The sequence below is a fragment of the Triticum aestivum genome, chromosome 4A (genome assembly GCF_018294505.1).
Source record: "Triticum aestivum cultivar Chinese Spring chromosome 4A, IWGSC CS RefSeq v2.1, whole genome shotgun sequence".
NCBI classification, from domain to species: domain Eukaryota; kingdom Viridiplantae; phylum Streptophyta; class Magnoliopsida; order Poales; family Poaceae; genus Triticum; species Triticum aestivum.
In genome coordinates this window covers 143444913-143460796 of record NC_057803.1, presented here as the reverse complement: position 1 = coordinate 143460796, position 15884 = coordinate 143444913, and the positions used below count along the sequence as shown (strand labels likewise).

General features: G+C 41.7%; 1 protein-coding gene across 1 annotated transcript; it reads left to right on the top strand.

Annotated features, from left to right (window-relative positions):
- The first annotated feature begins 235 nt into the window (after positions 1-235).
- LOC123085640 (kinesin-like protein KIN-14F) lies at positions 236-7301 on the top strand. The gene is made up of 19 exons (XM_044507310.1): positions 236-557; positions 670-836; positions 921-1049; positions 1230-1472; positions 1575-1646; positions 1758-1826; positions 1933-2028; positions 2182-2292; positions 2367-2448; positions 2941-3036; positions 3156-3329; positions 3402-3508; positions 3616-3794; positions 3909-4070; positions 4165-4418; positions 4509-4672; positions 4754-4942; positions 5109-5557; positions 6969-7301. Exons 1-19 carry the CDS (start codon positions 437-439, stop codon positions 7102-7104), a joined length of 3000 nt encoding a protein of 999 aa, XP_044363245.1. The 5' UTR covers positions 236-436; the 3' UTR covers positions 7105-7301.
- Positions 7302-15884: the final 8583 nt, after the last annotated feature.

Below are 15884 nucleotides of genomic sequence, written 5' to 3'. Positions count from 1 at the left end.
CTTTTAGCTGAACAGATTGAAAAGAAATGACAGCGATTAGCAGTGTCAAAAAAAAAGTGAATAGTTGCGGAGCCAGAGCAACCAAATCAACATGGGTGTGGAGAGCAGAGTGCACTTTACTCGAACAAAACCCCAGAACGGCGAAGACAAGGAAAGGCGGAGGAGGAGGCGAAAGGGAAGACGAGAAATATATAAATCCCCATTCCACTCCACTAACCACAATTGTTTGTGTTTGTTTAAACCCGAAGGAGCCGAAAGGAAAGCGGGCAGGCAAGCAGCGTCGCCGCTACCCACAAAGCTCCCACCTCTCCGGCTCCCTCCATTATAACCATCCCCAAAAACCACCACGCAGAGAAAGAGAGAGGGAGAGCATTGATGGACTCGGCGACGGCCTAATTCCACCGTCCATTTTCAAACCGAAAACCGGGCGCCCCGGATGGCGGAGGCGGCGTCGCTCTTCTCGCTCTCCGCGGCCGCCGTGGTGGAGGACGTGCTACGGGAGCACGGCTGCCGCCTCAGCGACCGCGACCTCGCCTCGCGCAGGACGGGGGAAGCCGGTCAGCGCTCCCCTCCCGCCCGCTCTCGCGTCGCCACCTGTTTTTTCAGTTATCTGTGCCGCTTCGGCTGGCTCGCGCGCGTTGCTGAATGAGTTTGCTTCGCTTGCTGCAGCGGCTAGGCGGAACGAGGCGGCCGGGTGGCTGCGCCGCACGGTGGGGGCCGTCGCCGGGCGGGACCTGCCGGAGGAGCCGTCGGAGGAGGAGTTCCGCCTCGGCCTCCGCAACGGCCAGATCCTCTGCAGCGCGCTCAACAGGGTCCACCCAGGCGCGGTCCAGAAGGCAAAGCGCTCGTTGTGTTCGTCAGTTTGATCCGCCCCCGCCGCTCGCCTCTGCTCGGCTGACAAGTAGTGACGCTACCCGCAGGTGGTCACGGCGGACTCGGTCGACGGCGCCGCGCTGTCGGCGTTCCAGTACTTCGAGAACGTGCGCAACTTCCTGGTGGCGGCGCAGGAGATCGGCTTGCCGTGCTTCGAGGCCTCCGATTTGGAGCAGGTTCGTTGTCGGGCCGCCCCCGTCCGTGTGCCGCGTAGTCGCCCCCACGCGGTCTTGCTTGCAGCTCCAGCAAAGCGCTTATGACGGGCATCTTTGCTTTAGACGCACTCTCTCGTGGAGCTGTGCTGTGACCCTGATTGCGCCTTTTTTTTTCTTTCTCTTTTGCCTTTCCGAGCGCAGGGAGGGAAGAACGCCAGGGTGGTGAACTGCGTGCTGGCATTGAAGTCGTACGGCGACTGGAAACAATGCGGGGGCACCGGGCTGTGGAAATACGGGGGGAACTTGAAACCCTCGGCTTCCGGCAAGTCCTTGGTAAGGAAGAACTCGGAGCCTTTCCGGAGGTGCCAATCAATGAACGAGGGGGAAGCACCCTATGAGGATGCTGGATTCAATGGCGATGCCCATCTTGATTGCGGTGACATGGTTAGCTCCATGCACTGCCACGTTTGTTTTTCGTCTTAATTTGATACTAGATGGAATCTGCTTAATTGCTTAGTGGCTTGATGCATTATTGTCTTGAAACAGTCGAGGTCACGTCCGCTGAAAATGCTGGTCAGCGCGGTTTTGTCCGACAAGAGGCCAGATGAAGTTCCGCAGGTTGGTCAATCTGCTTCCCCAAGTTTCTTTTGATGGCTCATTACTAATTCAATGGGACATACGTATGCCAATTGGATTCCCTTTTTCATCCGTTGTGTTGTTTGTATGCAGCTCTTAGAGTCGATGCTGGGTAAACTCGTCGATGAATTCGAGAATTGCTTGAAGGGCCAAAATGAATTGGTATGTTCAGTGTCATTTTCTCTGTATTTGTCTCTTGTTTTTGGTATCCTTCTACGTTGTGCTTGCAATTGGCAATGTGATAACCAGAATCAATCCATTGGGACAGGTGAAAGCTGCTCTGAAAAATGGCACAGACAGCACCAAATGCTTCTCCAAATCTAAGGTTCTCGTTGAGGCCACTCCTAATTTTAGTGAGAGAAAGGCAAGCTATAAATTACTCTTCTTTATGCTTCAACAATGTTTTTTGTTTTACTCCTCTAGTAAGTACGTCTGCTGCTAACAGTGATAGTTAGGATTACCATTTACTATTTTTTTGGCTTTCACCCAACGTTAAATTTTGTATCATCCTCTGTAGATGGATACATCAGAGATTTACTCCAAGCATAAACAAACAAAAAAAGAAGCATCAGGGAAGGTGGCACTGAAGCAACATTCAATTCTCCAACAGCAGTCAAAGCATCTTGAGGTAGTATTTTAGTATTCATTTCCTTCATAATTCTTGACAGCGGTTACAGTGCTGTTCATGTTTCTTGTCTATAGGATCTTAAGGCTAATCTTCAAACAACAAGAGCGGGTATGGAGTTTATACAAATGAAGTACGCTGAGGACCTCAACATATTAGGTATATGAGTGGGAAATACACAGGAGCTCCTGGGTGCTCCACACCCCTATATGAATATTGAATATTAAAAATACCAAAAAAATTCGGAAAAATCTGGAATTTGGGGATATAAAACCTGGGTGCCCAATCCACTCCCGTGTGAAGTTTTGTGAAAAAATACCAGGAAAAGTATCCCTGGCGAAGGAAATAGTCTGAACTAAAATCTATCCAAACAGTTTTTTCTGTACATAGGATTTTTTTTGTCTTTTTTGCCTCGGATAGGTTTCCTGGTATTTTTTCACGAAATTAGATTGGACACCAAAGTTTGATATCCCAAAATCACAGATTTATTTTTTCAAATTTCCCTGTGTTTTTTGAACTTAATGTTCATATAGGGGGGTGGAGCACCCCGGTGCTACAAATCCTCTTCCGTATATGAGTGTACTTTGGGTGGTTCACTACTACTTTGATATAATTTCACTTCCACATCACTATTTGCAAAATTAATTTCAGGAAGGCATCTGTTTAGCCTTGCACATGCTGCCTCCGGTTACCACAAAGTTCTTGAAGAAAATAGAAAACTGTACAATCAAGTGCAAGATCTTAAAGGTATGCTTGTTTGAATAAATTTTTACACCCAGTTTCTGATTCAATTAAGGAAAATTTTGGTTCACTGAGAAAAATTATTGCCTAAAATATGAAATTTCTTCTGTATGTCATGTCTCTAGGTAGTATCAGGGTGTATTGTAGGATACGACCCTTTTTACCTGGACAAGTAAGTTCATCCACTGTGGGCTGCATTGATGATGGAAATATTACCATCATTACTCCTTCGAAATCTGGAAAGGATGGCCGGAAATCGTTTAGCTTCAACAAGGTTTTCGGACCATCTTCAACTCAAGGTATTTTACCATGTTCTTATTTTTTTTAGTATCTTATGTGGAAGAAAATTCACAGGAAATTCTGTCATGCAGATGAGGTATTCTTAGATACTCAACCCCTTATTCGCTCTGTTCTTGATGGGTACAATGTTTGTATCTTTGCATACGGCCAAACTGGATCAGGCAAGACATTCACAATGGTGAGTAGTGAGGACAATAGCACAATGCCAACAATTTCTGTATGTAATACCTATTTATCACGGAGGCCTTCTTTATTCTTAACATCTTCTCTTTTGGTTTTATGTAGAGTGGACCCAAGAATATGACTGAGCAAACCCAAGGTGTAAACTATCGGGCACTTGGGGACCTATTTAACCTTGCTGAAAAAAGAAAAGGAACCTTTGTCTATGATATTGCTGTGCAAATGATCGAGATTTACAATGAACAAGTCAGGGATCTACTCATCAGTGATGGTCTCAACAAAAGATATCCTTACTGAAATCATATTTCTGTCAAATTGTGTCAGTTTCTTTTTAAAACATTGCTTTCACGAAAATCCTTATACTGTCATACCAATAATTTTCTTTAACAAATATATACATTAGAGATTCGGAATAATTCTCAAAATGGAATTAATGTGCCGGATGCAAGCCTTGTCCGTGTGGCATCGACGATGGATGTAATGGAACTGATGAACATTGGACACAGGAATCGCACTGTGGGTGCCACTGCGTTAAACGACCGGAGTAGTCGTTCCCACAGGTGACTTCACAACCTTTTCTGTGCAACAGAATTACTTCAAAGTAATATTTAACATAATTATGGAATATAATGAAATATTCTTGTAAACTTGCAGTTGTTTAACTGTTCATGTCCAAGGAAAAGATTTGACTTCAGGGAACATTATCCGTGGCTGCATGCATTTAGTTGATCTTGCAGGCAGCGAGCGGGTTGACAAGTCAGAGGTCACCGGAGAAAGGTTAAAAGAAGCACAGCATATTAACAAATCATTGTCAGCCTTAGGGGATGTAATTGCTTCACTTGCCCAGAAGAATGCTCACGTACCCTACAGGAATAGTAAATTAACACAACTCCTCCAAGATTCTCTCGGTAAGATGACTCTCCTGCAATTCTTAGTACATCAGACTATTGAGTACAATTTGCATTGTTTTTCATTGTCCTACATCAATGTATTAACAGGAGGTCAGGCCAAAACCTTGATGTTTGTTCATATAAGCCCGGAAAGTGATGCTGTAGGAGAAACCATAAGCACCTTGAAGTTTGCCGAGCGTGTTTCTACGGTTGAACTTGGTGCTGCTCGACTTAATAAAGAATCCGGAGAAGTTAAAGAGCTCAAGGAGCAGGTTTTTTCCTGCTACTACTATATGTTCCTTTCTTACTGTCCTTTATTATTCAAGACATTCACAATCGCTGTTACCATTCAGGTTTCTCGACTGAAAACAGCATTACAAATGAAAGATTCAGGATCGGAGCAAAACATTACTCGCCACTCTGAAGCATTAAACACGAAGATGCCTTCTCCTGTTTTTTCAAATAGGCGACAGGGCAGTTGTGATTTGTTGCCTGGCCAAGCTAACTTCAGGCAACCAATGGAGGATGTCGGAAACATAGAGGTAATAATGCCATTAACTTCTGCATCAGATCTTGCACATAAATTGAATGATCCACATAGAAGTAAAAGGTCTGCATGTAATCTTAGTGCACTGATTGTACTTCACTGTCCTTTCAGCTGACGCATTCAGTATTTCTACAATCATGTGTGGTTTGATTTTTCTACAGGTTAGACCCAATCCTAAATTGAGACAAAAGAAACCAAGCTTTGATCTTCAGGATTTATTAGCATCAAATGATTCTCCTTCGTGGCCAGATAGTAATTCAAGGGTGAATTTTCAGATGGGAGAAGAAAGGGAAACAGTTTGTGGGGACTGGGTAGATAAGGTTGTGGTGAACAACAATCACTCTCTTGGTGATTGGGAAGGAGACAACACGGCTCTTCCTGACTTCTTTTACCAAAGATACCATTCAGGTTTGAGAGATGAGCAGCAAAGACCTCGGTTTTGCTCAACGAATACCGATGATTCCGATGATATTGACGTTGCAACGAGTGATTCCTCAGAATCAGATGCACTTTGGCAGTTCAATGTTCCAAGCATAAACAGTTCAGTTATTCAAAGTGGGTCAAAGATAAAGAAACCACAACCGAAAATAAGAGAGGCCTCAGATACAAGGTAAGCATTTTATGTTAATGCAGTTAACATTACAGCAAACAAAGTTTGTGTATTAATTTGATTATTAGAATGGGAAACAAAACACATGATCAGCCACCTAGTAAAATTAGTGATTGGGCGATACAGGTTGGCCAGTGCATTATTTAAGAGGAAAATTTCATTGATGAACATGGATGACAGCGAATTTCGAGAATGTTGTTTGCCAAGTTTGACCGTAGAGCTTCTAGACTTCTGGAATTTCATTAGCTTGGACCGCATATCCGCAAGTACATATTGTTTCATCTAAGGTCTCTGTTAGGATGGCCCACTTACCACCTAAGAAGTAAGAGGAGAGCTTAATGTTAGCCGTCCATGGATCAAGAGTAAACTGTTTTGAAGGGCATTTTTATTTTAGTGATTTACTGAGTAGAGAAGGAAGATTTTTAATGCTCTAATTGTTCCTTTCCATCATGTAAAACTATTTTCTTGACTCATATGAATACCAAAATAATATTATTGGTATGATATGATTACCATTGGAAGCTAAGATTTTTCGTGTATTTCATTTCAAAATGTTTTTGGTAGGATATGATTATGACTGTAAATGTACATTGATAATGTACAAACTACATGTTCTTATACTATTGTAAGATTAGTATTACAAAAAAGATCTACTTTCGAACTAAAGAATTTTTTATTACTTCGTACTCCCTCCGATCCATAATAAGTGTCGTGGTTTTAGTTCAAGATATTTGAACTCCAATTTTTTTGTATGATTTGTATCTGAAATACTTTTTATGATTCCAACGACGTCTATGCTTATCTTTCTCAATTTTATGCTTGTATTTGACATGGAAATATTAGGTTACCATTTACGGCGAAATTAGTACTCACTCCGTCCCATGGGACAGAGGGAGTAATATATTGATGCATCTTTAAAAAAAACATAGGAGCTCCTTGACACAATTAATTTTTTCTATTGAGATCTACTCCCTCCATCCCATAGTATAAGAGCGTTTTTGACACTACACTAGTGTAAAAAACGCTCTTATATTATGGGGCGGAGGGAGTACATTAGAAGGATAGTTAATTATACCCAGATGTACTTCATTCAATATGTAACGAAAAGTCTTCCTTGCCCTTGAATGGTAGTAAATGTTACATAAGTAATAACCTCTCACCTCTTAGAAGGCAATAGGAATTTTAATGTTGGATCTTCTGAATGAACTGTCTAAAATTAATTGGACACGCCTTTAGAAAATAATTACCTGAACATATGTTTTCTTTTAATTTCGCTCAATTTTGTGATATATTTGATAATAGTGAAATTAAGGATTGATATACAGGGACAGAATAGCAGACCATTGCATAAGACTTATCAAGTTTTCTACCTAAAGACTAATATTTTTTTCTTTCATTTTCTTTATATCAGGACACCAAGTCACTCCCAAATACCATCAGCGTCAAGAAAAACCTCAAATGGACAAAACAGATCTGGAAGGCAACCTTTAAGTGGTAGCGATAGCAGAAGGCTTTCATCAAACGGTAGACACTCTGGTACGAAGTAGAGATTCCTAAAATGATTGTGTATTTTTTTTCTTGGCTTTCTTTCAGTGTTTGTCATGAGGGGTTGCGAGAGTTTTCTCAAGTACAGGAGTGAGTGACAATAAGTCCAATTGATTGTGTCAGTGTGGCGAGTTGTGATCTCAGCAGCTGGTGTGTGAGGCCATTAACCTTTTTTTATTGGCCTATCAGGCATTGTTGAGTTTTTGGCAATTCTTGTCATGTTCATAATATATAATATAAGGAAAAGAAAGGAAATTTGTTGATAAAAAAGCTGCTCATTTTTTGTTTCTTTGAACGCTTTTATCTTTTCATAAAAGCAATCTTCAATGCGCTTTGATTCTTGTTGTCAAATTTCTTAAATGACACTCTACCCTTTGGCTGGGATTGTTTTGAATGAATAAATGATGTCCATGGAGCCCCCTCTCCCCCACCCAATTTTAAGCAACTGACTGCAGTGCATCTGAATACCACATGAATATGCTTGCTGGTTTATGTTAGCATTCTCTCCGTGCTAATATTTCTCATTATATCATGCTGCTTCGTCACCCCTATATAAGAAGAAGCTAGGATAAATTCTAGACAAGTTTTAGCAAGTTCTTAGCAGCTCAATAGCTCCAAGCAGATCGACAAGATCACACATTGTAACCACATCATACAAGAGAGAAACATCCAACGGGAGTAGGATGTTACCCTAGAACGGAGGGCCCAAACCTAGGTAGAACCTCCACTGTGTGAAACCCCTTACATGTCAGGGTGTGCATTCAGTTTTTTGGGTTTGATACTGTTCAGTTTATACGGTTTATGGTTTATATGGTTTTTATACTTTGGTTTATACGGTTTTATACATAGATACGATACGGTTTCGGTAATACCCATTTACGTTCGGTTCGGTTTCGATAATAACCAAATTAACCAAAGTTGACGTGAATTTTTGAGCCAACACATAACTTTTCCATGTCTAAATGCATGATATATATCATAATGAGGAAGAAATAATTATAAAAGGATAAAGAAGGGACGTTGGATAAGCAGTCGGGCTAATTACATAAATTTGAAGCACTAAATGGCCTAGATAGTACTACACTATAGCAGCCCGTTACGCTTTTGAACCCAAAAAATCTCAACTTTGGTTAATTTGGTTTAACCAAATGGTTTTTGGTTTCTAACCGAAAAAACCAAAATGCAAATGGTTTTTAGATTTCAAAACTAAAACCAAAACCTAAAAAACCTGAATTTTCAGTGCAGTTTGTTTTTTTGGTTCGGTTTTGCACACCCTGACTTATCGTGGATCATCTAAGTGTGTCTTGTCTTCACCATTAGAAGTTATCTTGGTTGTTCCTTTCCTATTACCTCAATAACCTAATAAATTGTTAAGCACCCAAAAGAAACTAGGAGTACCTGATTTCGAAATGGCTTCAACTTTAAGCTCCCTACAAATAAGGATCTCTGAAAGCTTCGGGTGTGGTTTGATGTCGGCTTTGTGTCATCGAATAATATTTTCACTGCCTCGGCCTACACTTTGGTTACTCATGTCATTCATCCTAGGTGTTTTAGGTCACGTGTTACCGTGTCATCACATAACAGACTGAGGGTAGATGGGGGAGGGTGCATGTATGGTGTTGTCTATGCTTCATGCTGATGTTTGTGCCCACGTTTGAGTCTCACACCCTGATTTTTGGCACCTTCTCTTTTCAAAAACTCATTTGGCTTTCTTTGAATTTGACATTGGATTTTCTTCGGAATGACTCTATGGACTTAAAATGTGGGGAGATAATTTTTCTGTCCCAAATGGTTTAAAATATCCAAAACTTTGCCAAGACCATGTCATTCCATCCTAGCCCAACCACAAATTCTATTTCATTCTAATATTATTTTTCCTATAAAAGGAATAGTCCTGTTGCCCTAGGTTGTGAAGCAACCTATATTTCTGCCTTTCCAAAAATTCCCATAAAATTATCATAAATCCTTTGGACCATATAAACCTTGAATATGCTCAAGATCTCATGCTCAGGGTGAGCATAGCATCCAATTCTTGTTTCTGGACTCACTTTGAGGGTGTCCATAATCTCTTGAGCATGCCAAAATTAGCATTCTTTTGCCAAGCCAATCTCTCCCAACAATTCTCCAAAGTTTGTGTCCAGAGAGGAGCACTTTGAAGGAAGTACTATTTAGGAGTACCAAAATGGTAAGAAATTTTACCAGTGCCTCCATACTCCTAAATCACCTCCCTACACCAAATTTCAGCCAAATTTATCTATCCAATTTTTCCTAGGAATTCAAACTAGTTTTTGAACCAACTTTATAGTTGTGAAGGAACTATACTCAAACTTTCTCTAAACCCCTTGATTTTTTGAAGGAAATATGCCCTAGAGGCAATAATAAAGTTGTTATTTATATTTCCTTATATCATGATAAATGTTTATTATTCATGCTAGAATTGTATTAACCGGAAACTTAGTACGTGTGTGAATACATAGACAAACAGAGTGTCCCTAGTATATGCCTCTATAGACTAACTCGTTAATCAAAGATGGTTAAGTTTCCTAGCCATAGACATGTGTTGTCATTTGATGAACGGGATCACATCATTAGAGAATGATGTGATGGACAAGACCCATCCGTTAGCTTAGCACTATGATCGTTTAGTTTATTGCTATTGCTTTCTCCAAAACTTATGCATGTTCCTATGACTATGAGATTATGCAACTCCCGAATACCGGAGGAACACTTAGTGTGCTATCAAACGTCACAATGTAACTAAGTGATTATAAAGATGCTCTACAGGTGTCTCCGATGGTGTTTGTTGAGTTGGCATAGACTGAGATTAGGATTTGTCACTCCGATTGTCGGTGAGGTATCTCTGGGCCCTCTCGGTAATGCACATCACTATGAGCCTTGCAAGCAATGTGACTAATGAGTTAGTTACGGGATGATGCATTACGGAACGAGTAAAGAGACTTGCCGGTAACGAGATTGAAATAGGTATGATGATATCGATGATCGAATCTCGGGCAAGTAACATACCGATGGCAAAGGGAACAACATATGTTGTTATGCGGTTTGACCGATAAAGATCTTCGTAGAATATGTAGGAACCAATATGATCATCTAGGTTCCGCTATTGGTTATTGACCGGAGATGAGTCTCGGTCATGTCTACATAGTTCTCGAACACGTAGGGTCCGCACGCTTAATGTTCGATGATGATATGTATTGTGAGTTATGTGATTTGATGTACCGAAGGTTGTTCAGAGTCCCGGATGTGATCACGGACATGACGAGGAGTCTCGAAATGATCGAGACATGAAGATTGATATATTGGAACATTATGTTTGAACACCGGAAAGGTTCCGGATAGGTTCGGGCATTTTCCGGAGTATCGGGGGGGGGGGGTACTGGAACCCCCCGGAGGGTTAATGGGCCTTCATGGGCTTTAGTGGAAGAGAGGAGGAGGCGGCCAAGAGGAGGGGCGCTCCCCCCAAGCCCAATTCGAATTGGGGAGGGGGCGACCCCCTTTCCTTCTTCCCCTCTTCCCTTTCCTTCCCCTCCTAGTTTGACTAGGAAAGGGGGGGAACCTACTCCTAGTACGAGTAGGATTCCCCTATGAGGCCGCCGGCCCCCTCCTCCACTCATTTATATACGGGGGAGGGGGGACCTCGTAGACACACAAGTTGATTTCTTAGCCGTGTGCGGTGCCCGCCTCCACAGATTTCCACCTCGGTCATATTGTCGTAGTGCTTAGGTGAAGCCCTACATCGATAACTTCATCATCACCGTCAACACGCCGTCGTGCTGACGAAACTCTCCCTCGACCTCAGATGGATCTAGAGTTTGAGGGACGTCACCAAGTTGAACGTGTGCAGATCACGGAGGTGCCGTGCGTTCGGTACTTGATTGGTTGCATCGCGAAGACATTCGACTACATCAACCGCGTTACTCAACGCTTCCGCTTTCGGTTTATGAGGGTACGTAGACATACTCTCCCCTCTCGTTTCTATGCATCTCCTAGATAGATCTTGTGTGATCGTAGGAATTTTTTTGAAATACTGCGTTCCCCAACAGTGGCATCCGAGCCAGGTCTATGCGTAGATGTTATATGCACGAGTAGAACATAAATGAGTTGTGGGCGTGGGTATATACATATTGCTTGCCGTCACTAGTTGTTTCTTGATTCGGTGGTATTGTTGGATGAAGCGGCCCAGACCGACATTACATGACCGCGTTCATGAGACTGGTTCTATCGACGTGCTTTGCACACAAGTGGCTGACGGGTGTCAGTTTTTCCAACTTTAGTTGAATCGGATTCAATGAACAAGGTTCTTTCTGAAGATCAAAAAGCAATCACTATACCGCGTTGTGGTTTTTGATGCGTAGGTAAGAACGGTTCTTGCTAAGCCCGTAGCAGCCACGTAAAACTTGCAACAACAAAGTAGAGGACGTCTAACTTGTTTTTGCAGGGAATGTTGTGATGTGATATGGTCAAGGCATGATTATATAAATTGTTGTATGAGATGATCATGTTTTGTAACATAGTTATCGGCAACTAGCAAGAGCCATATGGTTGTCGCTTTATTGTATGAATTGCAATCACCATGTAATTGCTTTACTTTATCACTAAGCGGTAGCGATAGTCGTGGAAGCAATAGTTGGCGAGACGACAATGATGCTACGATGGAGATCAAGGTGTCAAGCCGGTGACGATGGTGATCATGACGGTGCTTTGGAGATGGAGATCAAAGGCACAAGATGATGATGGCCATATCATATCACTTATAATGATTGCATGTGATGTTTATCCTTTATGCATCTTATTTTGCTTAGTACGGCGGTAGCATTATAAGATAACCTCTCACTAAATTTCAAGGTATAAGTGTTCTCCCTGAGTATGCACCGTTGCTACAATTCGTGGTGCCGAGACACCACGTGATGATCGGGTGTGATAAGATCTACGTTCACATACAACGGGTGCAAGCTAGTTTTGCACAAGCAGAATACTCGGGTTAAACTTGACGAGCCTAGCATATGCAGATATGGTCTCGGAACAATGAGACCGAAAGGTCGAGCATGAATCATATAGTAGACATGATCAACATAGTGATGTTCACCATTGAAAACTACTCCATCTCACGTGATGATCGGACATGGTTTAGTTGATATGGATCACGTGATCACTTAGATGATTAGAGAGATGTCTATCTAAGTGGGAGTTCTTAAGTAATGTGATTAATTGAACTTTAATTTATCATGAACTTAGTACCTGGTAGTATTTTGCATGTCTATGTTGTTGTAGATAAATGGCCCGTGCTGTTGTTCCATTGAATTTTAATGCGTTCCTAGAGAAAACTAAGTTGAAAGATGATGGTAGCAACTACACGGACTGGGTCCGTCACTTGAGGATTATCCTCATTGCTGCACAGAAGAATTACGTCCTGGAAGCACCGCTAGGTGCCAAACCCGCTGTAGGAGCAACTCCAGATGTTATGAACACCTGGCAGAGCAAAGCTGATGACTACTCGATAGTTCAGTGTGCCATACTTTATGGCTTAGAACCGGGACTTCAATGACGTTTTCAACGTCATGGAGCATATGAGATGTTCCAGGAGTTGAAGTAAATATTTCAAGAAAATGCCCGGATTGAGAGATATGAAGTCTCCAGTAAGTTCTACAGCTGCAAAGTGGAGAAGAATAGTTCTGTCAGTGAACACATACTCAGAATGTCTGGGTACCACAATCACTTGACTCAGCTGGGAGTTAATCTTCCGGTTGATAGTGTCATTGACAGAGTTCTTCAATCACTTCCACCAAGCTGCAAAAGCTTCATGATGAACTAGAATATGCAAGGGATGGATAAGACAATTCCCGAGCTCTTCGCAATGCTAAAGGCTACGGAGGTAGAAATCAAGAAGGAGCATCAAGTGTTGATGGTCAACAAGACCACCATTTTCAAGAAGAAGGGCAAAGGGAAGAAGGGGAACTTCAAGAAGAACAGCAAGCAAGTTGCTGCTCAAGTGAAGAAGCCCAAGTCTGGACCTAAGCCTGAGACTGAGTGCTTCTACTGCAAAGGGACTGGTCATTGGAAGCGGAATTGCCCCAAGTATTTGGTGGATAAGAAGGATGGCAAAGTGAAAGGTATATTTGATATACATGTTATTGATGTGTACCTTACTAATGCTCGCAGTAGCGCCTAGGTATTTGATACTGGTTCTGTTGCTAATATTTGCAACTCGAAATAGGGGCTACGGATTAAGCGAAGATTGGCTAAGGACGAGGTGACGATGCGCGTGGGAAATGGTTCCAAAGTCGATGTGATCGCCGTTGGCACGCTACCTCTACATCTACCTTCGGGATTAGTTTTAGACCTGAATAATTGTTATTTGGTGCCAGCGTTAAGCATGAACATTATATCTAGATCTTGTTTGATGCGAGACGGTTATTCATTTAAATCAGAGAATAATGGTTGTTCTATTTATATGAGTAATATCTTTTATGGTCATGCACCCTTGATGAGTGGTCTATTTTTACTAAGATAGTAGTGCTACACATATTCATAGTATTGAAGCCAAAAGATATAAGTTTAATAATGATAGTGCAACTTATTTGTGGCACTGCCGTTTAGGTCATATTGGGGTAAAGCGCATGAAGAAACTCCATGTTGATGGACTTTTGGAATCACTTGATTATGAATCACTTGATGCTTGCGAACCATGCCTCATGGGCAAGATGACTAAGACTCCGTTCTTCGGAACAATGGAACGAGCAACAGACTTATTGGAAATAATACATACTGATGTATGTGGTCCGATGAGTGTTGATGCTCGTGGAGGGCATCGTTATTTTATGACCTTCATAGATGATTTGAGCAGATATGGTATATCTACTTGATGAAACATAAGTCTGAAACATTTGAAAAGTTCAAAGAATTTCAGAGTGAAGTGGAAAATCATCGTAACAAGAAAATAAAGTTTCTACGATCTGATCGTGGAGGAGAATATTTGAGTTACAAGTTTGGTCTTCATTTGAAACAATGCAGAATAGTTTCGCAACTCACGCCACCTGGAACACCATAGCGTAATGGTGTGTCCGAACGTCGTAACCACACTTTATTAGATATGGTGTGATCTATGATGTCTCTTATTGATTTGCCGCTATCGTTTTGGGGTTATGCTTTAGAGACGGCTGCATTCATGTTAAATAGGGCACCATCGAAATCCGTTGAGACGACACCATATGAACTGTGGTTTGGCAAGAAACCCAAGTTGTCGTTTCTTAAAGTTTGGGGTTGTGATGCTTATGTGAAAAGGCTTCAACCTGATAAGCTCGAACCCAAATCAGAGAAATATGTCTTCATAGGATACCCAAAGGAGACTGTTGGGTACACCTTCTATCACAGACCCGAAGGCAAGATATTCGTTGCTAAGAATGGATCCTTTCTAGAGAAGGAGTTTCTTTGGAAAGAAGTGAGTGGGAGGAAAGTAGAACTTGATGAGGTAATTGTACCTGCTCCCTTATTGGAAAGTAGTTCATCACAGAAATCAGTTCCAGTGATTCCTACACCAATTAGTGAGGAAGCTAATGATGATGATCATGAAACTTCTGATCAAGTTACTACCGAACCTCGTAGGTCAACCAGAGTAAGATCCGCACCAGAGTGGTACGATAATCCTGTTCTGGAAGTCATGTTACTTGACCATGACGAACCTGCGAACTATGAGGAAGCGATGATGAGCCCAGATTCTGCGAAATGGCTTGGGGCCATGAAATCTGAGATGTGATCCATGTATGAGAACAAAGTGTCGACTTTGGTTGACTTGCCTGATGATCGGCAAGCCATAGAGAATAAATGGATCTTCAAGAAGAAGACTAACGCTGACGGTAATGTTACTGTCTATAAAGCTTGACCTGTTGCAAAAGGTTTTCGACAAGTTCAAGGAGTTGACTATGATGAGACCTTCTCACCTGTAGCGATGCTTAAGTCCGTCTGAATCATGTTAGCAATTGCCGCATTTTATGATTATGGAATTTGGCAAATGGATGTCAAAACTACATTCCTTAATGGATATCTTAAAGAAGAGTTGTATATGACGCAACCAGAAGGTTTTGTCGATCCAAAAGGTACTAATGAAGTGTGTAAGCTCCAGCGATCCATTTATGGACTGGTGCAAGCATCTCGGAGTTGGAATATACACTTTGATAGTGTGATCAAAGCATATGGTTTTATACAGACTTTAGGAGAAGCCTGTAATTACAAGAAAGTGAGTGGGGGCTCTGTAGCATTTCTGATATTATAAGTGGATGACATATTGTTGATTGGAAATGATACTGAATTTCTGAATAGCATAAAAGGATACTTGAATAAGAATTTTTCAATGAAAGACCTCGGAGAAGCTGCTTATATATTGCGCATCAAGATCTATAGAGATAGATCAAGACGCTTAATTGGACTTTCACAAAGCACATACCATGATAAAGTTTTGAAGAAGTTCAAAATGGATCAAGCAAAGAAAGGATTCTTGCCTGTGTTACAAGGTGTGAAGTTGAGTCAGACTCAATGCCCGACCACCGCAAAAGATAGAGAGAAAATGGAAGTCATTCCCTATGCCCCAGCCATAGGTTCTATCATGTATGCAATGCTGTGTACCAGACCTGATGTGTGCCTTGCTATTAGTTTAGCAGGGAGGTACCAAAGTAATCCAGGAGTGGATCACTAGACAATGGTCAAGAACATCCTGAAATACCTGAAAAGGACTAAGGATATGTTTCTCGTGTATGTTGGTGACAAAGAG

Bases quoted from the DNA above. Each gene is read 5' to 3' on its own strand.
- LOC123085640 (XM_044507310.1), top strand. From the start codon at position 437: ATGGCGGAGGCGGCGTCGCTCTTCTCGCTCTCCGCGGCCGCCGTGGTG. The intron at 1,647-1,757 runs GTTGGTCAATCT...GTTTGTATGCAG, and splicing joins GGCCAGATGAAGTTCCGCAG to CTCTTAGAGTCGATGCTGGG. The intron at 3,795-3,908 runs ATATCCTTACTG...ACAAATATATAC, and splicing joins AGTGATGGTCTCAACAAAAG to ATTAGAGATTCGGAATAATT.